This window comes from Onychomys torridus, chromosome 8, assembly GCF_903995425.1.
Source record: "Onychomys torridus chromosome 8, mOncTor1.1, whole genome shotgun sequence".
NCBI lineage: Eukaryota > Metazoa > Chordata > Mammalia > Rodentia > Cricetidae > Onychomys > Onychomys torridus.
Genome location: NC_050450.1, coordinates 43,658,699 through 43,680,492, shown reverse-complemented (window position 1 = coordinate 43,680,492; position 21,794 = coordinate 43,658,699). Strand labels below are relative to the sequence as shown.

The window sequence follows — 21,794 nt, the reverse complement described above, 5'->3', positions numbered from 1 at the left end:
AAGGTGGTTGCTGGAGAGATGGCTCAGTGGTTAAGAGCTCATACTGCAGGTCTGGAGAAATAGTTCAGCGCTTAAGAGCACTGGCTACTTACTCTTCCAGAGGATCTGGATTCCCAGCACCCACATGGAAGCTCACAACTGTCTGTAACTCCAGTTCCTGGGGATCTGACACCCTCACATAGACATACATGCAGGCAAAACACCAACCCACATGAAGTAAAAATAAATAAAACATTGTTAAAAGAAGAACACATATTGCTCTTGCAGAAGACCCAAATTCAGTTTCCAGCTCCCACATTGGTCAGCTCACAACCACCTGAAAATCAAGCTCCAGGAAAATTTGGCACCCTGGCCTCTGAGGCCATGTGCACTGTGTGACATCACACACACACACACACACACACACACACACACACACACACACACACATTTTAAAATAACAAGATATTTTCTAAAAATAAATGACATGGACAGCAATTGAGGAAGATACCTGATGTCAGCTTCTGGCCTACACACACATAGTCACATAACCACATGAACATATACACATGTTACACCACACACACAAGGTAGAAAATAGCTAGGCAGTGTATGCCACAGGAGGCTGAGGCAGAGGGATTGTGAGTTTGAAGACAGATAGATATAACTACATAGTGAGTTTGAGCCTAGCCTGGGCTACATGAGACCATGTCTCAAGAAAATAAAAAAGGAGCTGGAGCAGAAATCTGATTGCCTTGATTAGGCCACCATTTCCCACATACGCTTCTCATCAAGATTGCATGTGGTAGATTCACTCCCCAGAGGAAAACCTGTGGGGAACAAAGGGAGGTGGCATGTGCAAGAAGTGCTGGTGTCAATCACCTTTCGTCATGGGGTGAGGGGTGGAGCCCCAGGACAAACCTACGTGGGAGGGCTGGGAAATGAAATTCTACAGTTTACCAAGTTTCACCTCCTATACAAGGCGGGTAGAGAAGAAAAGGCAATGGAGTTCACCCAGCCCCCCACCCTAAGTATAACGCAGAGACCTGCTGACAGTTCCTTCTTCTAATCCCTCCCAGTTGGATACACCATGAATGACCTCATCTTTGAGTGGCAGGAGCAGGGAGCTGTGCAGGTGGCAGATGGACTGACCCTGCCTCAGTTTATCCTGAAAGAGGAGAAGGACCTGAGATACTGCACCAAGCATTATAACACAGGTGGGTGCAAGTGATCATCATGCTCTCCAGGACCCTAGGTCGTTTCAGACACTGTTCAGCTGCAGAACTGCATGCTCTGTGTTTATTACCCGGTGGTTAATGGAATAGGCTTAGAACAACGACGACAAAAAAGTGCCACTGAGATGTTCTTTCTGTGAGTCCTGGGGATATTCGCCTAAGCTTGGGCCACACCTAATTACCAGGGAAGCTAGTAAACACTCTTTATTCTGGGGTCCTACTGCTGAGGCAAGGAGGGGGAGTTGGTTGATGCAGGGTGGGCTCTGCCACACAGAAACTTGTGTTTCTGATAATGCAGAAGTAAAGTGCTTGCTTTGGACCCAAGCAAGAGGGAGCTGGGAGGCCATGGTTCTAACTGGTAATTAGTAACCTTTAGATATCAGCCCATTCTCTGTGAACCACGGTGAGTGGAGAAGGGGGAGCCCAGATGCTTGGTCACCTCTCTGTAATCCATGACTAGTCTCGCCTTTGCTAGGAGAGGCTGAATTCAGGAAGGATCTGGGGTTAGATCATAAACCCATCTATGCCCCATCTCAGATGGGAAGCCAGCTCCTGTGAGCACTGCTATGGGAGGGGCAAGAGGGCTGGCATGCTGGCTGGCAGACTGGTAAGAAGTTGTGTCTGCACCCTGCTGAGCAGAGGTGAGGTGTGTCTGCTAGAGGAGAATGACAGATCCAGGAATTAAGAAGTGGAAGTGGGGGTCAGAAGAAGCCATTGTTAAGTGGAAGTCCCCATGAGATACAGGCAGCCTGGGCTCTGGTCTGCCAGGGACAGCTACAGCTTTCTAGGTCACTGCATAGAAGTCTCTGAATGTCCGAAGATGCACTTCTCCCCTGATCATGCTGTACTCACAATACTCCCAGATAACCGTACTCCTGGGTCTGAATGTCACAGCAGAGCCTCCCAAGCCACAGCCTTTACTAGCATGCAGCATTTGCCTTTTTATTCCACTCTTTCCTGGGGTATAATTGACTAATAAAATTTAATAGTGTATATATTGAAGACGTACACCTTGATGTGTATTGCTATCTATTGCAAAGTAAACACCACAATCAAGCTAATGAATATATATGTATCACCTAATGCATGTGTATATACACATATACACCTAAAATCTATTGTGGTTGATTTATTGTGCACTCCAATAAACATATCTGGGGGTCAGAGAACAGAACAGCTACTATATTAAACATAGGTTTAGACAGTGGTAGCACACGTCTTTAATCCCAGTACCAACCATAGAGACCTGGAGATCTATACAGACAGACAGTGACATGGAAGTTAGGTAGCTGGGCTAAGAGCCAATGAAAGGGCAGAAAAGCAAGGCAATAAAAGAGGCAGGTTAGACAGGAAGTAGCTCGAATTTTTTGGAAGCTACAGAGCTGGTGAGGTAAGGTGGTTGGTGGCCCTCATTATTTCCCTGATCTCTAAGGCTTCCACCCCTATACTTGGCTCTGTATTCTTTATTTTATAAGACCGCTTAGAAATTTTTCTATAATCTACCCTCTTGGCAAAGGGCTGAAGGACTGTGTATATGGATCAAGACCAGGATCACAGTACTGCATCTCCAAAGTTTAGTTATCTTACATGACTGAGTCTTTGCACCCTTTGAGCAGCATCTCCCTTAAACTCCACCACCCCATCTTCTGCTTCTATGAGTTTGATGACCACAGACTGTACGTAAAATGAAATGGAGAAGTTCTTGTCTTTGTAGCTGCTTCACCTCACTTAGTAGGGAAGGGCTTGCCAATTCCATTCATATATTTGAAAATGGGTCTCTCTCTCTCTCTCTCTCTCTCTCTCTCTCTCTCTCTCTCTCTCTGTGTGTGTGTGTGTGTGTGTGTGTGTGTGTGTGTGTGTGTGTGTGTGTGTTACCACACTTGCTCACATAGAGGCCAGAGATGGATGTCAGGTACCTTCCTATCACTCTCCACTTTATTTTTAAAACTGGAACTAACAATTGGGGGTAGACTGGCTGGCCACAAGCTCCAGGGATCTACCTGTCTCCTCCTCAGCCCTGGGATTCCAGCTGCTCACCCAAGAAAGTACTTCACCCAAAAAGCTATCTCCTCTGTCCAATTTTCTTATATATTTAAGACTAATATTCTATTATTTTCTCATCTATTGAAAACTTCATCCTGATTCAGCAATCCTCCTCTATATATCCATCTAGAAAATGAAGAAAAGATTTCAGAGACACATTTGCTCTCCTGCGTCTGCAGCAGCCATTCCTGACAGCAGCCAAGAGGTGGAGTCTGATGGGCAGGGAATGTTCCCTCTCCTTACCTCCTCCACTCTTCCCCTTTGTAGTCCTGAGCTAGGCCAGGTGATAGAGACGGTAGTGGTGATGAAGTTAGTGATGGTGATAATAATGATGGGGATAGTGGTCATGATGGTGGTGGCAAATGATGCTGCTGAGAATCCATGACAATGTGAGGACTGTCATAGTTCTTCATAAGCACATTTCACCCCCACAAAAACCATAAGAGCTACTACGTAAACTGGCAAGAGGATTCCTAGGGTAAAGGTGCTTGCCACCAAGCCTGACAACCATAGGTTGATCCTCAGGACCCAAATGGTGGAAGAATGAACTCATTCCCATAAGTTGTTCTCTGGCCTCCACACAAGGACCAGGGTATGACATGTCCACTTGTGCATGCACTCACACACCACAAATGAATAAACACATTAATTTTTTAAAAAGAGTAACCAAGGTGGTAGTGGTGCATGCCTTTAATCCCAGCACTCAGAAGGCAGAGGCAGGTGGATCTCTGAGTTCAAGGCCAGTCTGGTCTACAGAGCAAGTTCCAGGACAGGCTCCAAAAGCTACACAGAGAAACCCTGTCTTGAAAAAAAAAAAAAAAAAAGAGTAACCATATAAAGTATGGTCTTTTTATTATTTCTGTCATCTTTTAGTATTCCCAGGAGGTTGTCTCCAGGACCCCCTCAGATAGCTAGATGCAAAGATGCCAAATATGCCAAAGTCCCCACAGATATGGAGGGTCAACTGTGTTACCTCATTTACCCTAGGTGAGGAGACTGAGGAACAGAACAAGTCAAGCCCTTGTTTATGAGCATAGATAACCTGGGCCTGGGCCTGGACCAGGACTCCAGTCAAGATGACCCTAATACCATTGCCACTCTCTAGCATGTTCCATGGCTCCTTTGTTGTCATTCCTTGCAGGTAAATTCACCTGCATTGAGGCCCGATTCCACCTGGAGCGGCAGATGGGCTACTACCTGATCCAGATGTACATCCCCAGTCTGCTCATCGTCATCCTGTCCTGGATCTCCTTCTGGATCAACATGGATGCTGCACCAGCTCGCGTGGGACTGGGCATCACCACTGTGCTCACCATGACCACACAGAGTTCTGGCTCCCGAGCCTCCCTACCCAAGGTGAGTAGCACCTTTGAGGAGTACTGAACCCCAGAACAGAGGAGAATCCAGCATCCCTCATCCATGCCTAAGACATGGAGAACATACAGGGTGTGCATATACATACTGCGTGTGGCATTGTTTGCAGAAGTTGCTACCTGGACCACGGTTTCTAGGCTCTTGGCATCTTATTCAAAGAATTAGAGAGTGGGGGAAGATGCATACAGTTTGCAAAATAGCAAGAAAACTTTATTCATGAGCAAATCAAGAGTATAAATCAGAGCCGGGTGGTAGTGGTGGTGGCAGTGGCTGTGGCAGCGGCGGCGGCGCACACCTCTGATCCCAGCACTCAGGAGGCAGAGGCAGGCAGATCTCCATAAGTTTGAGGCCAGCCTGGGCTACAGAGTAAGTTCCAGAAAAGGCTCCAAAGCTACACAGAGAAACCCTGTCTCAAAAAACAAAAACAAAAGAGTATGAATCAGGCACCCTACTAAAGACAGCATCAGCAGGCCACCAGAGCAAGAGAGGACTCAAGGGTGTGGTTACTGTTTGGGACTTAATTTTATGGAGCCTGAAAGAATGAGGGACTGATGGCTAAAGAGCATGATCTGGGTGGCTCTCTATTGTGATTGACAGATCTGAGTTATATACGCTTTGTTGTGCATGCTCTTTCCCATGATGCATCTGATTTTAATCTTATGCACACCCAATTATGCATAGGTATAAGCAGAAAATATGGGTCAGAGTGTGGCAGCACATGTCTTTAATCCCAGCACTTAGCAAGCAGAGGCAAGTAGATCTCTGAGTTCAGGCCAACCTGGTCTACATAATGAGTTCCCAACTAGCCAGGACTAGCCCCTGTCTCAAAACAAAGAACAACAATGGTCTACATAATGAGTTCCCAACTAGCCAGGACTAGCCCCTGTCTCAAAACAAAGAACAACAATGAAAGATGGTAAATGGAGAATTCTCCCTACAAGTTTGTTCAGAGGACACAGTATGCCTTCCTGCTCATGCTTCTCAAACCAATGCAGACTGGATCAGCCCCCTTCTTCCTGTACCCAGATACATCCAGGAGGATATCTGAATAGGAACTATCCACAAAAGGGAAGGTCTTCATGGCCATTATCCATTGTCCACAGTGGGCATGCAGCATGATGTAGGTCGGGGCCCTCGGTTGCTAGATGTGTTGTTTGGAGAAGGGTGTGTGGAGTCCCAGGTTGCTAAGCTAGTCCATGCTCGCCTGACTCAGAGTTCTAGCTCATCAGTCCTCCCTCCAGACTCAACACAGACTCTGCTTAATTCACATTAACACTAAGCATCATGTTCTGTTCCCTACACTGCTGTCCCTCCACACCCGCTAGCGAGGAATGGCAGTACCGCCAAGCCCCTACTCCTTGACACCCTCCTGTGAAGTACCGTGCTGCTCCCCACTGCTGTTGGTTGCTGCTGCTTCATCTGTTCTGCTTTTCCCTGATGCCAGGCCCGGCTTTGGCTACATTCACTCTACTGTCCAAGGCATTCCCCACTCTGTCCACTCACACCAGACACAACACTGTATCCACTATTCATGCCACACCTGTGCTGGTGATACACAGTGTCTGCACTGTTTCCAGTCAGGACCACACATTACCTCTGATGTAGCACGGGAACACTGAAGGAATGTCCAAGATGTATTCATGACCTTTACCTGCATTCACCTATTATTAGTACTTAGCCACATTTGTTTTATTTATGTACAGAGATAGAAAGATACATAGATACACAGACACATAGCATAGATAGATGTTACATGTAAATAAGATAGATGTATTAAATGGCATATATGCAGACATAAATATACACACATACATACATACATACGTACATACATACATACATACATACATACATATATACACTTCTAGCTAGCATTAACTGTCAACTTGATACAACCTAGAGTTTTCTAAGGGTGTTTCATCTCAGGGATTGCACAAATCATATTGGCCTATGGGCATGTCTATGGATGGATTGTATTAACGGTCACTTGATGAAGAAAAGTCCAGCCCACTGTGGGCAGTACCATCCCTATGTAGGTGGTCCTGAGCTATATAAGAATGCTAGCTGATCACAAGTGAGCAGAGAGCAAGCCAGCAAAGCATGATTCTTCCATGGTTTCTGCTTCAAGAGCCTCTGTGAGTTCCCACCCTGATTTCCCTCAATAATGAAATGTGAAGTGAAAGTGTCAGCCACATAAATCCTTTCCTCCCCTAGTAGCTTTCGGTCAGAGCATTTGTCACAGCAACAATAAAGAAACAAGAACAGAGGTTGGGGATTTAGCTCAGTGGTAGAGCACTTGTCTAGCAAGCACAAGGCCCTGGGTTCAATCCTCAGCTCCAAAAAAAAGAAAGAAAGAAAAGAAACAAGAACAGATAGAAAGAAGACAGAAGACAGACAGATGATAGATAGATAGATAGATAGATAGATAGATAGATAGATAGATGATAGAAGATAGAGAGAGAGACAAAATATGCATTAGATAGGTCGATAGATGATAGATACATACATAAATACATATATGATAGATATAGGAGAGAAGATAGATTGGATAGGTAAATAGATGCTAGATAGACAGACAGACAGGTAGATAGATGATAAGTTGGAAGAAGTTATAAAAGATATATAGATAGATGATATATAGATAGATGATAGGTTGTTAAAAGGATGATAGATAATTGATAGATGATTAGTAAATAGATGATAGACATAGTGTAGATAATTGGTCGATTATTCTACCTTTTTGTCTCTTCTGAGGCCCTGGTCACCATGGATTGGTGGCTTTGGTGTTTCCTATGAGTCTCCGTGTGGCTCTGCTCCTCTTCCTTCATTCTGTCTCTCAGACTCATGATCTCAAGGTTGCTGGTTCTTCTCCGCATTCTCTGGATCTTTCTTCCGCCTCTTCGGATTCACTGTTGTCTCTTCCAGGGAAATCCTCATCTTCATTGTTTACTTTCAGTGCCAGAGTTCTCAATGGTTCTCTTATCATTTTTATCTTTTTATTAATGTGTTCTGTTCGGTGAGAGAATGTTCTCCTTTAGTTTCTTTGTGTTGCTTTTGCTTTATTTGCGACAGAGTCCACTCTGTAGCCCAAGCTGGCCTCAAATACATAGGCGATCCTCCACTCTCAGCCTCCTTAGTTCTGGGAATATAAGTGTGTGCCACCATGCTCAGATTCCTATACTCAGTTTCTTTCAATTGCTTAAATATATTGAAGACAACTAATTCAATGTCTTTGTCTACCCAGTGTGATAGTGACACACATGCCCTTAGGATGCAGAGTCAGGAGCATCAGAAGTTCTAAGTCATCCTCAACTACACAGCAAGTTCAAGGCCAGCTATGTGATCTCCTGTCTTTAAAAATAATAAAATAAAGGGACTAGAGAGATGGCTTATAGATTAAAAGCACTCACTGCTCTTGCAGAGGACCTGAGTTCAATTCCCTGCTCCCACAACACAATCTCCTATGAATGCAACCCCAGAAGATCCAGTGTCTCTAGTCTCTTGTGCACATACCCATACACAGACATAATATATACATATAACTAAAAATACAAGAAAATAATTAAGTCTCTGTTAAGTCGGAGATCTGGTGTCCTCAGGTGCCACCCCTTTGCCCCACCTTGTTTTACCATAGCTGGGTCATTTTTCTGCTGGGAGAGTTATTTTTTGTTTTGTTTGTTTGTTTGTTTGCACACTTTATAAATTGCTCATATTACATAACACAACAGGGCAATTTTTGGAACTCAGGTTCTACCCCCTAAGGACTTGTTGTTGGTGTCTGTTTTTAACTCTGTCTGAACTGTTTCTGTGAACCCTGTATTCTCTGTTATGTCAACCATTGAAGTCTGGCTCACTCAGCCTAGTGGCCACGCAAAAACCACATAGATTTTTATGGACTGTCCAGATCCTATGCACATTCCCATCTCTTCTTGAGAGCGTCTGTTAGAGTCAGGATTAGCCAGGCACTTTACAGCTTGGCCTCAGCCTTTACTTCCTGCTCAGGGCTCAGGGAGTCCTGGGTCGTCTCTGGGTACTCTCCGATTAGTCTGCTGTGGCATCTCATGACCCAGCTCACTTTCCTGAACTTTTCATTTAACATTGCAAAGGCTTGAACCCAGGCCCTTGAGCTTACCAGGCAAGTGCTCCACTATTGAGCGACATCTGTCCCCAGTCCCTTCTTAAGTTTTTTGATTAACCTGTCGTTTTGCCTCAGTGCCTCTGATAGCAATTGCCACTAATTGTTTTCAACAAATGTCCCCCCGATTAAAAAGATTCAAATGAAGACTGTTCCCACTGGGCCCACTCCAAATCAGGTCAAATAAAGGCAGCCTGTGAGTAGGAGCTCTAAGTGAACAGCTAGGGAGGTCAAAGGAGGAGTGCAGGGCCCAGGGAACCGGTTTGAAGTGGCTCCTCTGCCCTCTCCAGTGGCTGCCTGGTGGTTGGTTACTACTGTGCTTTTCCAGCTGCTGATTTTCAAGGCTGCTGTGGTCTGGAGGGTCAGGATAGGAACAGAGCAAGTTAGAGCTCCCCCGAAGCCCCAGGGGAAATGAATTGATGCGTACAGTCACTCTACAGCATCACTCTTTATTCCCCCAAAAGATGGGGATTATTGATATCCACCATCCAATGAACAAAAACAGTGCTGTGTATCCATACAGAGAATATTATTAAGCCATAACAATAAACTGCTGGGGCTAGAGAGACAGCTCAGCGGTTAAGGGCACTTGCTTCTCTTGTTAATGACCACCATTGGGTTCCCAGCCCCCATGGAGGGCAGTGCACAACCACCTGTAACTCCAGCTCTAGGGGGAACTGATGTCATCTTCTGGACCCTGCACACATGCGTCTACATGTACAAATGCACACACATACACACAAATAAATATAAAATAAATCTTTAAAAATAAATAAATGCAAATAAACTGCTGTTGTTGAATGCAACAGTAAGCTAAACCTCAAAAGTATTATAAGTGGGAGAAACCAGTCATGGAAGGACACGTGTTGTTAATATTATTTCATAAGGAAATTCTGGAATGTTCAGAACAGAAAAGCCACAGCAACATGTTGATCTTCAGGGTTGGGGAAGTAGAGAAGCTTTGATACCAGTTTTCAACAGTTTTAAAACAATGCTATGAACTTACTATTCTCTCAAAAATCCAGCTGCTTTTGTTGTTGTTGTTGTTGTTACTATTTTCTTCATTTTGGGGTGTGAGGGGGCACATATAAGCAACAGAGTCTATGTGGGGGTCAGAGAGCAACTTAGGGGAGTTGGTTCTTTACTTCCACCACATGGGTCCTGGGGTTTGAACTCAGGTCATCAGGCTTGTCAGCAAGTGTCCTTTCTCCCATTGAGTCATCTCTCAGCCATCAACTGCTTTTCTTGAATAAATTCTCGCAGGATTGCTATGAGCCTTTGGTAGTTAACGGAGTTGTAGGTAACATGACTGTAGCAATTTCTGCCAGTGGGCTCAATGATTCTGTGAAGGGACAGTTTCCCAGGGTCTTGACAGTGCTGTTTACTAACAGGCTCCTTTCATGCTAATGCTCAGTCCAGCATCCTCTCAGAATTAAATGCTATGCTCCACTCCACAAACGGAAGTGATGGAGGTGCACCATCCTCCTCTTCTCCCTTCTCTTGTAAGCATCATATCTTTCCCCAGACTTTCTGCCCACTTGTTCAATATGCTTTTTCTAGCTTCCTCTGCTCCTTCCTTCCAAATATCCTAGCTGAGGAGCAGTGGGCAGTGGGGAAAGTTACTGAAGATCAGCGATATCCCATCCACACTCAATACAACAATCTCTCTCTCTCTCTCTCTCTCTCTCTCTCTCTCTCTCTCTCTCTCTTTCTCTCTGACAAAGTTTCTCTGTGTAGCTTTGGAGCCTATCCTGGAACTCACTCTGTAAACCAGGCCATCCTCGAACTCACAAAGATTTGCCTGGCTCTGCCTCCCGAGTGCTGGAATTAAAGGCATGCACCGTCACACCTGGCACAACAATCTCTTCTTATCCACAGGGATCATAGTCTAGGGACACTCCACTATACTCTTCCTCTAGCAATTGCATATAATGACAGTGATACCAAACTCTGTACGCTGTATTCTGTTCCTATACATACCATAATTGTGTAGACAAATGTGTTCTGCTGCGGAGCTGAAAAGATGGCTCTGTGGTTAGGAGTGCTTGTTGCTCTTACAGAGGACCCAAGGGCAGTTCCCAGCATCACACTGGGCAGCTCACAACTATCTATATAACTCCAGCTCTGAAGGATCTGATGACCTCATCTGGTCTCTGCATATGCTACACTCACATGCACATATACACAGAGACATATAATCTCAAAATAATTTTTTAAATGCATTCTTAGGCTGGAGAGATGGCTCAGAGGACCCAGGTTTAATTTCCAGCACCCACAGGGTAGCTCATAATCTGTAACTGCAGTCTCAAAGGATCCTGTGCCCTCTCTGGCCTCTTCAGGAACTGCATGCTTATAGTGCACAGACATACACACAGGCCAAATTCCTATATGTAAATACATAAAATTCAAAAAAAGATGTGTAAAATAAAAAATAAGGTTAAATTTTTCTTTAAACAAAAATGTGTTGCTGATGTAGACCTTAGCAATGTCAGCAAAGTATATTTTTATTTCCATATTAAATTGAGAACTTTGAAGTCTTGCTTAAAAGAAGACTTTTGTAAGCCGGGTAGTAGTGGTGCACACCTTTAATCCCAGCACTCTGGAGGCAGAGCCAGGTGGACCTTTGTGAGTTCGAGGCTATCCTGGGCTACAGAGTGAGTGCCAGGAAAGGGGCAAAGCTACACAGAGAAACCCTGTCTCGAAAAACAAAAAAACAAACAAACAAACAAACAATAAATAAATAAATAAAAGAGGGCTTTTGTAGCTTTTCTTGTCATATCCAAATCCCCTGCATGTCTATTTTTGCACTTTGGAGCCATTATTACGTAAATAATACTTGAGCATTGGCCACAGTCAGTCTGATAATGCACATGACTACTCGGTGATTGGTAGACGTCTGCAGTGTATACAGAGTGGATCCACTTGGGAAAAGACAGCCTATGCTACTAGCAGACTGGAGGAGTATGATGCAAGAGTTCATCACACTGTTCAGAACAGTGTATGGCTTAAACTTACAAACTGCTTGAATATTTCAGGACATTTTCCTCTCCACTCACCTCCCCGTGCTCTCTCCCATCCTCACACCAGGTGTCCTATGTGAAAGCCATTGACATTTGGATGGCTGTGTGCCTGCTCTTCGTGTTCTCGGCTCTACTGGAATATGCGGCCGTGAACTTCGTGTCTCGGCAACACAAGGAGCTGCTGCGATTTAGGAGGAAGCGACGACATCACAAGGTAGGCCTTTGGGGCGTGGCCTAGGGCGGGGCATCCGTGACCCTTGCTTCACTGGGCTGTCCCCATGGGTAAGGCAAGTGAGAGTCAGGGATGGAATCCTGAAAAGCTGGACTTTTCCCCTTGTGAATAATGACCTAGTTGGCTATCAAGAGCCTCTCTTTAGCCACAGCTGCAGTGCTGTGGGGATCATGTGATATCAAGAAGCACATGCCCCTAGTCAAGATGATAACCAGCTTCATCCTGCAGGCAGGGCAGGCTTCGGCAAGCCTGCTGTTTGTTTTCTGCAGTGTGACTTCAAGCTGGCCTGACTCTGGGCTCAGTTTCATCATCTACAAAGACAGGCTTGGTGGGAGACTGTGCTGAGGGTGAAGTCAGAGATTCCAAGGAAGCTTTCAACTTTGTCCCTGCCACACCAGTGTCAAGGATGAAAACTATTACACACACACACACCTCCCCGTTAGTATGTTATTTAAACACTGGCAACATGATTCAGTTAACTCTACCACAGGACGATCTTCTTGGGTGGGTCCAGACAGCAAGGTCTTTCTATGTCTATACTGGAAAAGATTTGTCAAGCTAGATGGAACCTCCTAGAAGGCTTAGACCTTCCTACTGCCCTTTAGGCACCAAGTCCCTCCTCTGGAGTAGTAATCATCTGTAGACACTGTAGTGCATACTTGCAATTCCAGTACTTGGGTATGATGTGCAGAGGTTGGAGGATCAGGAGTTCAAGGTCAGCCGGACTACAGCATAAGACTGACTCAAAAAAAGGGGGGGGGCTGGGGTAGAGTGCTCACCTAGCATTTGTGAAGCTCCTCTCCCCCCCTACCCCCGTTCCATGCCTCACATTGCATAAATCCAGACATGAAAGCACATCTATAGTCCCAGCACTTGGAGGTAGAAGGAGGAGAATCAGAAGAAGTTCAAAGCCATCTTTTGCTATATCAAGTTCAAGGGGAAGCTTGAGTTACATGAGATCTTTTCTCAAAAAAAAAAAAAAAGAAAAGCTGAAATAAAATGAGGTACAATGATTTCCACTGTAATCCCAGCACTCTGAAAGCTGAGGCAGGAAGATCAAAAGGTCAAGGTTAAAAGCTAGGAAAGGTTAACTGAAGAAGGGGAATCCTCTAGGCAGCTATGGGGAAGCCATCCTCCAGACTGGGCGAAGACTGCTGCTTTGGAGGCACCCATGCTTCTGTGAATAACCCTTCACCCAGCCCCATAAGTAATCCCAATAACATCACTGTTGAGGTAGAGATATCAAGGCTAGCCTTGGCTACAAGAAAAGAAAAAAAAAAGGGAAGGAAGGAAGGGAGGGAGGGGAGAGATAGAAAGAGGGAGGAAGGGATAAAGGAAGAGAGGAGCTGGAGAGCTAGTACAGTGGTTAGGAACACGGGCTGAGCTGGATGGTGGAGGCACACACCTTTAATCCCAGCACTCAGGAGGCAGAAGAAGGATCTCCATGAGTTCAAGGCCAGCCTGGTCTACAGAGCGAGTTCCAGGACAACTAGGACTACTTCATAGAGAAACTCTGTCTTGAAAAACCAATAAATAGATAGATAGATAGATAGATAGATAGATAGATAGATAGATAGATAGATAGATAGATAGATAGATAGATAAATGAAACCAATGTCAGTTACTTGGGCCCACACTGTGGAAGACCTCCCTTTGGCATCTGGGTGTGGCTTGCACTGGAGTCCTGCAGATTTGGGCTGTGGAAACCTCCCTTGAGTAATAAGCCTAAGTAGGTTTTGGAGGTCTTGATGGTGAGTGGCAAGGAACTAGCTCTGGCCTGGATTTCTTTTGGCCAGTGATCTGGGCCAGGCTCCCCAACACCCACTGTTTTTTCATGTTTTCAAATGCTGCCTCATTTGCTGGGCAGAAAGCATCCCGTCTTCCAAGTCCCTGGCCCACCTCATTAGAAGGATCATTAGGAAGCTTCTGTGGGGCCAGATGCAGCAGACGCTCCAGATCCCTCAGGTGGGTTCCATAGTCTATGTCCCAGTTTCTTGCTCCATCCCCAAGCGTCTCCAGGCAGATGAACATGCTTGTCCTGTCATCTGCTGGTTGCAGTCCGAATAGCAAGCCTTTTTGTCAGTCATTCCTCAGGCATTTCCTTTCTCCCGGATACAAGGGACTGCTGTCTATCTAGATGGAGCCAAACCTCTTTCCTTGCCAGTGTGTAACAGATAAGGAAGGTGGAGCATAAATCTCCAAAAATGTCTGGGAAAGCTAGCGTGGTGTTTTCCCATACCAAGAGAGTCTGTTATATACAGTAGGGATTTGTGTTGTGGTGGTGGTATTCCTGCTTGCCTAGAGACAGTTAATTATGCACATGAGGTACTACTCACTTACTGCAAATGTCACTCCAAGTTTTTCCTTTTCTTTATTTGCTTTTAGAGACAGTCTCATGTCGCCCAGGCTGGCCTTGAATACTGTGTGTGTGTGTGTGTGTGTGTGTGTGTGTGTGTGTGTGTGTGTGAGCACTCACAAGTGCCCATATACGTCTGCATGTGCAGAAACACGGTGATCAGAGAACAAGTTCTTATAATCTGTTCTCTCCTTCTATTGTGTGCATCCTAGGGATTGAACTCAGGTTTTTCAGGCTTAGCAGCAAGCACTTTTACCCACTGAGCCATCTTATCAGCCCATACCTGCTTTATTCATTTTTAAATCTTTTTAAAGTTTATTTTTATTTTATGCCTATAAGTATTTTGTCTGTGTGGATGTATGTGCCCAGTGCCAGAGGAGACCAAAAACATGGCACTAAATCCTCTAGAACTGGAGTTAGAGACAGTTGTGAGGCACCATGTGGGAGCTGGGAACCAAACCCAGGTCCTCTGCAAGAACAGCCAGTGTTCTTGAGTGCTGAGCCATCTCTCCAGCCTGACTGCTTTCTTAGAGCATCAGCAGTGCTCAGCACTAGCTGCGTTTTAGTTCTGAGTTAGAGCTGCAGATGTGTAGAGACTGTTTACACTTCTGTGTTATCCATTACCATGCTGTCAGCACTGGGGCTGTGTGCTGACAACAGCCCTAAAAAAGGAAAACAACCGTCTCTGTTCTCTGCCTCCTAACAGGAAGGGCAAGTTTATGTCTAGATGTGATGAAGTCCCAGGTCCCTTGCCAGCTCCTGGGTCCAGGAATGTGCTGGCTCCCACATTCCTCTTCTTGGCCTTGGTGTGAAGTCTCCACCACCTTCCAGTGTTGGCTTTGCACGTGTCTGCCCTCAGTCTGTGACCCACGTTCTCTTTCTTCCACGGCGAATGCTGAGCCAGATGCACTCACGGAACATTTCCCGGTCATTAGCCATGTGTCTGATGCAGAATGCAACCCCACTTAGATAAACCAAAGGAATGAAGAGAAGAAAATATGTCAAAGGAGGCTGGGTGGGCTGGAGAGCTCCCTCAGACATTGAGGAGCACTTGCTAATCTTGTAGAGGATCCAGGTCTGATTCTTAGCACCCACAATGGTAGCCCATAACTGTCTGAAACTCCAGGTCCAGGATACCTGTCACTCTCCTGGCCTCTGAAGGCACTACCTACACTTAGAACACAAACACACACACATGCAGGGAGAACATCCATGCACATAAAATAAGTAAGTCTAAGAAAAACAATTAAGGAGGCTGGGGCTGGGGAAGATTTCATTTATTGAAGTGATAATATTGCTAGGTTTTGTGCGTCTGCACCAAAAGAACATGTCTGTCTGCTCAGTGCTTGTTTCAGGGTGGGTTTCTTGTGAGCTGGGTGTTGCTGGTTTGGGGGACAGGGCCTCATGTACTTCAAGCTGACCTCCGTCTGTGTGGCTCGGCCGGTCTTGAACTCTTGGTCCTCTTGCTTCTACTTCCAAACACTGGGTCGACAGGTGGCGCCACAGCTGCTTTCACAAAGCTTACTCTCTAGGGCAGTGGTTCTCAACCTCCCTGATGCCATGACCCTTTAATACAGTCCTCATGTTGTGGGGACTCTGCAAGCACAAAATTATTTTTGTTGCTACTACTTCATAACTGTAGTTTTGCTACTGTTACAAATCCTAATGTAAATATCCGTGTTTTCTGGGGATCTTAGGCGACCCCTGTGAAAAGGCCATTCTCCTTCCAACCTGCCCCCCCCCAAAGGGGTCACGGCCCACAAGTTGAGAACTGCTGATCTGATGGGAGAGGCAGGGTCAGCACAGAAATGAGAACCCAGTGGAATCAGAGCTTCTCCTCAGGGGCACTCACAGGGCACTCTCCATGACAGCTAGCCTGTCTTTGGGAGCTCAAGGGGCATCTAAGTAGCAGGCCAGGGCTCCCGTTTTGGAGGCAGAGGCATAGCGGAAAGAATAAATTGAACTGAACCAAAGAGGAATTCAGTCCAACATCCTCAAATATGAGGAAATGTTTCAGGGTGACCGAAGAATAATGTCACACAGAAAATGCCATGAAGGGAGACGGAACGGGGGCGGGCGGGGGGGACATGCCAGGGAATCTGAGGCCTTCTTTATTTAGCACTGGAAGAATTTAAGTATACTGAGGTCAGCGGCAGCCTGCTAGAAGGTTCTTAGTAGAACAAGACGTAGTGGCACACATCCATAATCCCAGCATTTGGTATACTGAGGTGGGAAGATTGAGACGTCCAGGTCAGCCAGATGGTGTCACTACCAAGAGTGGCAGAGGCATGGGAAGATTAGAGTATTGGATCCTGTATTGCATTTCTTATTCTCATTGGCACTGTCTTTGGGGGCGGGGGGAAGCAAGACAGAATTCCTCTCCTGGAAGTTTTTGGTATCTAGAAGGGCAATGTGAGCTGGTGGACCTTGCCAGCACCACACACTGAATTGGCAGCTCAGCTGCAGCCGAGAAACACTGGCCTTGGCCTGGGGACATGGTTCAGCCACTAAAGTGCTTCTGGCTTAAGCCTGAGAACCAGAAGTGTCAGGCAGGTAGGGTAACCGGCCTGTGATCTCAGTTCAAGGGAGGCAGACACTGGTGAGCTCTGGGTTCAACTGAGAGACCTGGTCTCAACAAAGAAGGACAGGGATCCAGGAAGATACCTGACATCAATCTCTGGCCTCCACATGTCCACACACATGCACACATGTACCCACACACCTGTGAGCACACATACACACAGGAAACAAAACAAACACCTTGGCCTTTGGTCCTGTCATGGAACTGCAAGTGAAGGGGGCTGAGCAGGGCATGATGGAGCTGGCTGGGAAAGGGCTGAACCACGAGGATCCAGGATCAAACATTTTACAAAGGAGAAGGCCAACAAAGCCAGCAGGGGTGCAGATCACATGGGAAGTGGGGTGGGGCTGGGAAGGTAAGTTGGAGCCGAATGACAAAGAGCCTGTAACAAGCTTATGGAAATCAGAGGACTATTGGAGGTGATGGCCTGGGAACTTGAGGCAGGAAGAAGCCATGGCTTTCTGCTCCTTCCCAGGCCATCACGGGGTGGGGAAGATGCAACAGAGGCAAAGCAGGGGATGTCTCCAAACTGTTCTCCAAAACTCTAACCCAAACCCAGGCTAGCCTGGAGCCACCTACTCAGTGAAGCCTCCAGTGGTTAAAAAGCCTTGAGAAGAAACCTTGAAATCATTCTCAGGCACCAGGAAGGAAGTTACCAGTATGAGGTCACAAGTCAGTAAATGACAAAGACCCACAACCTGGCGTGGAGCGTGGGCCTCAGAATCTGTACCCATTCCCATCCCTTGGCTTGCATCTGTTTCAGCATGCCAGTGGCGCCCCTCTATAAGGCTGAACTCCCCAGCCAGCCAGACTGCCTCCAGCAACTGGGGACACAAAGCCTAAGAGACCGGGAGGATCAGATGGCATGGCCTGGTCCCCCAGGGGAGTGCCTTGCAGGGAGGGTGCCCAGCCCTTGTCTTATTTTAAGTAGAGCCCCATGCTGAATCTGTTTCAGGATGATGAGGGTGGAGAAGGCCGCTTCAACTTCTCTGCCTATGGGATGGGCCCAGCCTGTCTGCAGGCCAAGGATGGCATCTCTGTCAAGGGCGCCAACAACAACAACACCACCAACCCCCCTCCTGCACCGTCCAAGTCCCCGGAGGAGATGCGGAAACTCTTCATCCAGAGAGCCAAGAAGATTGACAAGATCTCGCGCATTGGGTTCCCCATGGCCTTCCTAATCTTTAACATGTTCTACTGGATCATCTACAAGATCGTCCGAAGGGAGGATGTCCACAACAAGTGAAGGCTCTGGGGTGGGGTGGGGGGCTGGGAGAGGGTGGTGGGAGGAGCACCGAGGCTGGGAGCCAGGGGAGGAGGGAGAGAGGGAGAGCGCACACCCATCTCCCTCCACCAAGTGCAATAGAGACCACAGAGGTGGATACTTCCAGGGTATGGCAATATTCATCTAGCCTCTGAGGGCATGAGGTGGGGGAAGCCTTTTCAAATACAGCAACTGAGGACCATGGGGGGTAGGGTGGGGATGAGGGAGGGGGATTAGGGAATCACAGCTTTCAAAATTCAAGTCCATTGGTTTGATGGGGGGGGGGTCTCCTGTTTGGAGGTCAGTGCTGCCTGCCCCAGAGCAGGAAAGCAGTGTAATATATGACATATAACCATGCTTAACGTTAATGCAAAACCCACAAGAACAAAAGATGCGTCTCTTAAATCAGCCTAGTAACTGCTTAAACTTTTAAAGTCCCCAAAGTGATGGACAACTTTTCCCAGAGTAGAAATGGTCACTAATAAGCTTGCTGTGGTATGTGCTCACATCACACTCTTACAATTGCCATGTCTATCTTCAAACTGACCCTCATGGACACATGCCAAAAAGCCATTCCGCCTCTGCTTCAAGAGGGTCACATGACATAGGCATGGGTCATGGAGATGGATAAAGGTGGACCAACAGCGGGAAGTGACTGAGGAGAAGGACCATTGCAGAAGCGTGGGGATGGAGAATTCAGGAACCCCTACAGGGCACCAAGCTTGCTCCTCTTGCTACTGCGCTTCAGTGCCAGCCCAGCTCAGTGCCAGCTCTATGGCCGCCATGGTCTTCTCGTTGTATTACCAATATGCAATCTTTTTTATTGTTTAAAAAAAAGTAATAATCGCAAGAAACAATATGGGAAGAGACTGAGTGTAAACCCATGAACTTTTTCCCAAAAGTCTATTTTTTTGGAGAGTCTCTTTGGAACTGCAAGTAGGTGCATTATGGGAAAGGTGGGCCTGGCTGAAACAGGTCCCAAATGCCAGGTGGGAATCAAGTTTGAAGATGTGAAAGGGAAGCCACTGATGATGATGCTGCTGCTGCTGCCCATTCTGTTTACAGGTGGCAAGAGACAATGATATTTAGAAAGCCCACTCATTATATTTTGACATTTCATATATCATAACATGGGAAGCTTGGGGGAATGACCCCATTATATTTTTATAAGTCTTTTTTTTTTTTTAAGATGCTTTGCACAGCTTTAACATGTAGGAAAGTTAGACAAATATTTCTCTTTCCTTCTAACAATGAAGTGCCAGAAGGGTCCCAGACTAGCCAGGGCACTCCAGGGAAAGCAACAGGGACTGAGCTGAACTGAGTTGGAAGAAGGAGCCCTGCTGACAGGGCTGGATATGCACAGAACCACCCTACCCATGGCACAAAGCCTGTCCCAGGCCTGCGGGCCGGTGGCTAGGGCACAGGCGTGGCACTTCTGTCCTAGCACTTTACTGTCTTGGCCTTGGGTCAGAGTTAGAGGTAGGATGGAGATCGATCGCTGACAATCAGTTGGGAGCTTTGTATCCTTCAAGCTAGGGAGCTCAGGGGCAGGATGGAGATGCGGAATGATGAGATGATGCCCCCCCCCCCCCCCCCCCCCCCGCCATGCACTTTCCCTGGGGAGCTTTCCGCTCTTCCCTGTGGCATTGAAGCTAATGCCTAGATGGATCTAAAACAGAGGAAGCCAAGAAAAGACCATGAGTTCTGAGTAAAGATGCACTGTGCAGCCAGAGGGATGAGACTGAACTGCTGGTCTCCCACCAGGTTCAAGGTCAACCAGCCCGTGCCTTCCCTCCTCTTGGACTGTTTGATCCAAAAAGACAATCTACACTTCGGCTCTGGGTGAGGGGGCACAGGACCTTTGTTTATGGGAAAATTTGAGCAGTGGGAGCCCTGAGAGTGGGTGACTCTCATCTAAGGTTTGTCCTTTCCCACCAGAAAAATGTTCAAGCGGGGGAAAAGTGAAGATGGCTTTGAACAGGCAGAGTTCAGGATGAAGACGCCAGTGTGTGGAGCTGTGAGCATCTTCCTCTACACAAGAGGAGGAATCTCGTCACTCCAGGGCTGTGCATCTTAGTCCTTTCCAGTGGTACTTTATCCCCTTTATTTAGGTAACAGATATTTGTAATAGGAAATAACAAATGGAGCCCTCTCCTTACTGTGCTCAGACCGACTCAAGACCAGGTCAACCGGGTGACCACAGGAGGCACCAGGACACATCAGAATCTGTGCTGAACACAGAACTACCCAGCACCTTCCAAAATGGTCCCCATGGGAAGCATATGAAATCACCCTAAGACAGAGAAATCATTGAACCATTTGCCCAGTCTCAACTGGGCTCCTAGGTCCCTGTGTCATCATTTTGGAATGGTCCATTGTGAGCTGTCTGGCCCAGGTGGCCAATTCAGCAAGCAATGGGCTCACATCTTTGAGACATACTGGGTAATGTCACTGAAACCCTTCAGACTATAAGCAAAGAGACAATCTGAATCAAGCCTGCGGTTAATACAGAATGCTCTTGAGTGAATGTCCAAGCTTTGGTCTCTCTGAATGCACTGTGGAGAAAATGGGATAGTATCTGAACTCTCCCTGGTTCTACCTGCTATGAATCTGTGTTTACACTGAGGATCTTTGCACAACTTAAAGCTTACCATCATTTTGGTTTCTCAGGGCTCCATGCAAGCATGTAGATTTATGCACAGTTGCACTGACCTACACAATTCCTGTTGCTTCTCTTCTTCAGAAAATTCCAAATTTGCTTTTCCACTTGTACCACTTTTAATCAAAACTCAAGGAAGGAAAGAAAGAAGGAAGGAAGGAAGGAAGGAAGGAAGGAAGGAAGGAAGAAAGGAAGGAAGGAAGGAAATTTGAACTAGATAACTTAGGCCCAAGCTTTCAGGTGACCCCAATGAACAGGGGAAGGCTTTCCCAATTTGCCCTTTAGGCTGAGCACAAAGGGCCCTATGCCCTGGGATTACAGGTATAAAATGGATGTTTCAGTATGTGGAAATCTGATGTCCGTGCAGAGAATACCTTACCGGTTTTGAAGCTCTTCTTCAGTACAGACTGGTTTTCGTGCATAGTGTGAAACTTGGAAAGGGGCATGGAGGAGCAGATGACTTCAATTCACCTCCAAAGCTGCAGCTTATCCTAGGAGCCAGGTGGGGACACCAACTGCTTCTTACCCTGTTAGCTCCAGGGATCCTACAGGTTTCAGAAATAAATGACTCCACTCTGCCCTCTGCTGGAATTTCCTAGCACCTGCAAGACCCTTCATGGCAAAGGCTTCCCTAGAAAGTGTGTGTGTGTGTGTGTGTGTGTGTGTGTGTGTGTGTGTGTGAGAGAGAGAGAGAGAGAGAGAGAGAGAGAGAGAGAGAGAGAGAGAGAGAGAGAGAGAGAGAGAGAGACACGAAGGGAGGGAGGGAGGGAGAGAGAGAGAGAGAGATCTATTTTTCTATTAACTCTAGAAAAAAGAAGGAAGTTTCACCCCAATTATTTCCTTTTCTAAACTATCAATAAATAGGAAAGTAATCCCTTTCAGAAGTATACCAATATTTTCCATTGCCTTTTTTTTT

General features: G+C 46.4%; 1 protein-coding gene across 3 annotated transcripts in view; it reads left to right on the top strand.

Annotated features, from left to right (window-relative positions):
* Positions 1-21,552, top strand: part of Glra1 (glycine receptor alpha 1) — a 102,263-nt gene extending 80,711 nt beyond the window's left edge. Inside the window, exons 6-9 of one of the 3 annotated variants that reach the window (XM_036197896.1) lie at positions 1,059-1,196; positions 4,399-4,613; positions 11,854-12,000; positions 17,911-21,552. In XM_036197896.1, the coding sequence (XP_036053789.1) occupies positions 1,059-1,196; positions 4,399-4,613; positions 11,854-12,000; positions 17,911-18,201 (791 nt within the window). In that variant the 3' untranslated portion in view covers positions 18,202-21,552. Of the gene's footprint in view, positions 1-1,058; positions 1,197-4,398; positions 4,614-11,853; positions 12,001-17,886 lie in introns of all 3 variants that reach the window. The other 2 variants (XM_036197895.1, XM_036197897.1) reach the window with 2 other exon arrangements.
* Positions 21,553-21,794: the final 242 nt, after the last annotated feature.